This window comes from Mus caroli, chromosome 8 (genome assembly GCF_900094665.2).
Source record: "Mus caroli chromosome 8, CAROLI_EIJ_v1.1, whole genome shotgun sequence".
Classification (NCBI taxonomy): domain Eukaryota; kingdom Metazoa; phylum Chordata; class Mammalia; order Rodentia; family Muridae; genus Mus; species Mus caroli.
The window spans coordinates 114221628-114227320 of NC_034577.1; the positions used below are offsets into that span (position 1 = coordinate 114221628).

A 5693-nucleotide genomic window follows, 5' to 3' on the forward strand; every position below is an offset into this window, starting at 1 on the left:
ACAAATTTGGTTTTAGTTTTTTTAATCAATTTTTTTTTTTTTTTTTTTTTGAGGGGTTTTTTTTTTTTTTTTTTTTTTTTTTTTTTGTCTGTAATGGGGTTTCTCTGTATCTCCTTGACTGTCCTGGGACTTGCTTTGTAGACCAGGCTGGCCTCAAACTCAAGAGATCTGCCTACCTCTGAGTCCCAAGTGCTAAAAGCATATGCTACCACACCTGGCTAAAACTATTTATTTATTTTAAAAAGAAACAGACTTGATATCATGGTGACTTTTCTCTCTGATCTGTTGAGACTTTGGACAAATCCAGGCCTTTCCTGGTGTGCGTGCCACCTTCTGCCAGCCTGTCCTTGGCAATGGCAAGGGGGCTGCTACTGTTACCACAGATGCCAACATCATTGTGTCATGTATCTGTATAAACTCAATTAAAACAGATTTACATCATTCTCTGTTAACGCATGATATTTTCAAACTTACGTCTGTAACTTTTGTGTGTGTGTTTAGGGATTAAACCCAGCACGTGTTCTACCACTGAACTACATCCTGTAATTTTTTTCTCTCAGAGAAGACAATTTAAAAAAATATTTTTTGTTTTTGTTTCCTTTTTGGAGACAGTCTTTCTTTCTTTCTTTCTTTCTTTTTTTTTTTTTTTTTTGGTTTTTTCGAGACAGGGTTTCTCTGTGCAGTCCTGGCTGTCCTGGAACTCACTCTGTAGACCAGGCTGGCCTCAAACTCAGAAATCCGCCTGCCTCTGCCTTCCAAGTGTTGGGATTAAAGGCGTGGCCACCACTGCCCGGCTGGAGACAGTCTCATGTAGCTCAGTACAGCTTATTTTGTAGCCCACATGGCCTCAGTCTCTGCCTCAGCCCTCAGGGTGCTATGTTACAGGCATGGGTTACTGTGCCTGGCTAGCCAGCTTGTTGTTTTATCTTAAAACATTTTCTAGGTTTACTTATTTTACGTGTGTAAGTGTTTTGCCTCCATGTTTGTGTGTGTACCACATGTGTGCCTGCTGCCCTGAGCAGGCAGAAGAGGGTGTTGGATCCCCTGGGTCTGAAGTTACAGATGCATAACCGTAAGCACCTATGTGGGTGCTGCGAACTGAACCCAGGCCTTGTGCAAAAGTAACAAGTGCTCTTAGTTACTGAGTCATCTCGCCAGGCCCCATTTAAAGATTTAAGGCGTGTGTGTGTGTGTGTGTGTGTGTGTGTGTGTGTGTGTGTGTGTATATCCGTATCCAGGTGCCTACAGAGGCCTGAAGAAGGTGTTGGATTTTTTTGGAGCTAGAGTTACAGGTGGCTGTGATCTGCCAAACTTGGTGTCCTCTTATAAGAGACGTATGTTCCAGCCACTAGCTATCCAGTTTAAATAGCAAGGATACGTGTCTCTAATTAATAAATAGCTCATTATTCTATCATGAGCAGACACTGTAATAGTGTCCATGCATAGAAGGAAATGCTGCAATATCTCCCATGCAGCGACTCTGAGAGCAGAGCTTTGAGTTTCCGTCGCGATGTTATTTGTGGACCACTTTCTCGTGCAACTTGATGATTTTTTTTTCTTATAGGTAGCACTTTGTATTTTAATACCTCAAGGATGAAGCAGAAGAATAAAGACAATGATAAACCCAAAGGCAAGACCCCTGAAGATGACGAAGGTATGCATGCCTCCTGCTCCAGTGCGCCTGGTCCTCTTGTGTCTCCTGTGCTCTCCTCTTAGCAGGGCGAGGCTTATTAAGAAAGGCACAGTTGATCACTTGTCCCCATGTGAACTGCCCTACTTTTGTGATTATTGAGTCCTTTGTTCTGTTTTAGAGATGCCTCTGTGGACACCTAAGTCTCTCTGTCGTAGTCAGGCAGACAGCTCTGTGATTCTGCACAGAAAGGGCAAATCTTAGCTCTACCTTTGTCCTGGGAGTGGGAACCTTGGTGAGCCCAGCCCCATGCACACTGCTCAGTGTTTTCACTGTTCCTGGGTGCTTTACATGAGCCGGGAGATCTGGGAGGACAGGACAGTGAGCGGAGCAGGTCTACAGGGGCAGCATCACCACCATTTACCGCCACTGCTGCCCAGCCCCAGGGGTCCCAGGTCCTAGCCTCAAGTGCAGAATCTGAGGCCTCACATGTTAGGTCTCAGCGTTCTGGAGCTCAGACCGTGCAGGAGTGTAAAGCGTGCCGAGAATAAAGTTTGAACTGCACTGCTGGAAGTTCTGAAGCAACTGATGGGGGTTTAGTTGTTTTGGTTTTGTGTTGTTGTTTTTGTTTCTCTGTCCCTGACTGTCCTGGAACTCTCTGTAGATCAGGCTAGCCTCAAACTCACAGAGATCAGTCCTGCCTCTGCCTCCTGAATGGTAGAACTAAAGGCGTGCACCACCACCTCTGGTAAAATGAAGTTTTATGCAGTGTTGGGAATCAAGTTAGGCAAGCACTGTAACTACTGCGGTACCCGTCCAGCCTCACACGGCTGCGGCTCCCGTCCAGCCTCACACGGCTGCGGCTCCCGTCCAGCCTCACATAGCCTTCAGCATCCGAAGCTCACACTGGTCCTCCTGCCTCAGGGCAGTCTTTCTGTTGTCTTTTTTTTCTTTTTAAGTAAAAGATTTGTTTTAATTTTATTTTTTAAAGATTTATTTATTTTATGTATATGAGTGTTCTACCTGCAGGTACACCTACACACTAGAAGAAGGCATTAGATCCCATGATAGATGGCTGTGGGTGCTGGGAGTTGAACTCAGGACTTCTGGAAAAACAGTCACTGCTCCTAACTGCTGAGCCATCTCTCTGGTCCTGTTTGTTTGTTTGTTTGTTTTGTTTTGTTTTTCAAGACAGGGTTTCTCTGTGTAGCCCTGGCTGTCCTGGAACTCACTTTGTAGACCAGGCTGGCCTCGAACTCAGAAATCCGCCTGCCTCTGCCTCCCAAGTGCTGGGATTAAAGGCGTGCGCCACCACTGCCTGCTTCTCTGGCCCTGTTTTAATAAAGTTTTTAATTTAATTTAAAAATTTTTATAAATTTTATGGCATTTGTGGTTGTTGTGCATCTGTATCTGTGTGAAGATGTTGGATCCCCTGGTACTTGAATTCCAACAGTTGTGAGCTGCCATGTGGGTGCTGGGAATTGAACCTTAGTCCTCTGGAAGAGGAGCCAGTGCTCTTAACCACTGAGCCATCTCTCTAGCCTCTTGTTTTGATTTTTTTTAATTTTTTTATGTTTTTGTTTATTTTTTGAGAATTTTACACTATATATATGTGTGTGTGTGTATATATTTATACACATACATATATATAGTATAAAATGTATATATGTATATGTATGTATATATATACACACACACATATATATAATTTATTTTTATTTTATGATCATTGATCAATCAGTGCTTGCCTGCATGTATCTGTGTGAATACATCAAATTCCACAGAACTGGAGTTACAGACAGTTGTGAGCTGCTGTGTTGGTGCTGGGAATTGAATCTCCGGCCTCTGGAAGAGCAGCCGATGTTCTTAACCACTGAGCCATCTTTCTAGCCCCAGTACAATGTTCTTAACCACTGAACCATCCTTCCAGCCCCAGTACAATGTTCTTAACCACTGAGCCATCCTTCCAGCCCCAGTACAAAGTATTTTTGGTCATAGTCTTTCCTTTTCCCCAATTCTTCCTCGATCCTCCCTCCTACCTTTCCAACTTCATGTCCTTTCTCTCTTTTAAGACAGAACAAACACATAGTTTGTCCTGGGTTGGCTGACTCTTTCCAGGCACTTGGCCAGCCCTGGAGTGTGGCTTATATCCCCGGCCATTCCCTGGGGAAGACCGACTTCCCCTTTGCAGCAGCTATGAATTGCAGATAGGGTCTTGACTAGGAGTGGAAATCTGTGCCCACTTCTCTTTCACTAAGATTGTTTTTGTTTTGTTTGTTGTTGTTTTAGACAAGCCTTACTGTGTATCCCTGCCTGCCCACTGTGCAGTCCAAGTGGGCTTAAAACTTGAAGCAGTTCTTTGGCCGCAGCCTCCTGAGTGCGAGGTTACAAAGCATTATATTCTGTACGACTCTCCATCTTAGCAGCACTGTCTCCTAAGGGGAGACAACTAAAGTGATGACTGGATGAGAGGTCATGAGGGGTGAGGAGTTGGGGGAAGGGGAACATGAGGAGGCTCAGCTTTACACAGCTGGGTATGTGAACACAACTGTGTTTCAGACATAGCTGTTTCATCTTACTGGCTGTCTCTCCAGCCTGTCCCTGGCAGGTTTTGAACTCACTATGTAGTTGAGGATGATATATGTGCATTTTTTATTTTATGTGCATCAGTGTCTGCCGGCACGCATATCTGTGTGGGAATGTTGGGCACCCTGGAACTATAATTACAAACAGTTGTGAGCTGCCATGTGGGTACTGGGAATTGAACCTGTGTCTCCTAGAAGAGCAACCAGTGCTTAACTGTTAAGCCAACTCTCCAACTCATGAGCCCCTACTTCCACTCCTAAGTGCTGGGCTTGAAGGTAGATGCAGCCATGCCTGACTTTGATTTTTTTTTATATTACTTATTATTATTTTAAGACAGAATTTCACTGTGTAGTTCTGGTTGGCCTGGAACATACTGTGTAGATCAGGCTCACAGAGATCCACCTGTATCAGTACTCCAGAGAGCTGGGATTAAAGGTGTGTGCCACCACATCTGGCTCTGTTATGGTATTTTGGTAGTTTTTACTGTGTAACCAATGATTTCTTTAACTCTTGATTTTCTGCTCACCACCTCCCAATTACTGGCATTACAGGAATGTGTTACTGATAAATACTTCATCTTTAATTATTGCATGTGGGTGTTTTGTCTGCGTGTCTGTCAGTGTACCTGGGCGTGCAGTGCCAGAAGTAGATGCAGACCTGGAACTGGAGTAGCATGGTTGTGAGTGGCCACATGGTGCTGCGTCCTCGGAAGCACAGCCAGTGCTGTGAGCCACTGAACTGTGTCTCTAGACTGTATTCTACATTTTATTATTTTTATTTGTGTCTGATGGGACAGGGGCATGCATGGCACAGTGTGCTTGTAGAAATTGGGAAACAGCTTATGGGAGTTGGTTCTGTCCATCCAGCTTGTTGGTCCAGGTCACGAAGCTTTGCAGCAAATGCCCTGACTTGCTGAGCTTTCTTGCTAACCCTGGAGTTGTCTGTGTGTGTGAGAGAATTCGTGTGAAGCATATGTGATTGTGAGTTTTGATTTTTGGTTTGTTTTTAGAGACAGGTCTTACTATGTAGCTCTTGTTGGCCAGAACACACATAGATCCATTTGTCTCTTCCTCCCAAGTGTTGGTATTATTCATGTACCTGTGTATGCAGCTGCTGAGAGTAAAGGGCCTTTGATCCTTCTGCCTCTGCCTACCAAGTGCTGGGATTAAAGGTCTATACCAATCCACTTGATATCAGCTTATTTTTAAATATTACTCATTTCAATAAATGAATTTGTGTAGAGAGAGAATTGGACTCTTCAGTGGATGAGGAAGATATTAACGTTTGGGGCAGATGGGAGCAAGTCCTAGCTATGCCTGATGCTCGTATGCTGCAGGTGTGGTGTTGGTCTGTAGCCCCCGTATGCTGCAGGCGTGGTGTTGGTCTGTAGCCCCCGTATGCTGCAGGTGTGGTGTTGGTCTGTAGCCCCCGTATGCTGCAGGTGTGGTGCTGGTCTGTAGCCCCCGTATGCTGCAGG

General features: G+C 44.6%; 1 protein-coding gene across 1 annotated transcript in view; it reads left to right on the plus strand.

Annotated features, from left to right (window-relative positions):
- Spg7 (SPG7 matrix AAA peptidase subunit, paraplegin) overlaps nt 1-5693 on the plus strand; it is a 44818-nt gene that overhangs the window by 4724 nt on the left and 34401 nt on the right. The window contains exon 3 of the mRNA XM_029480259.1: nt 1565-1684. Coding sequence (XP_029336119.1) covers nt 1565-1684 — 120 coding nt within the window. The remainder of the gene's footprint in view (nt 1-1564; nt 1685-5693) is intronic.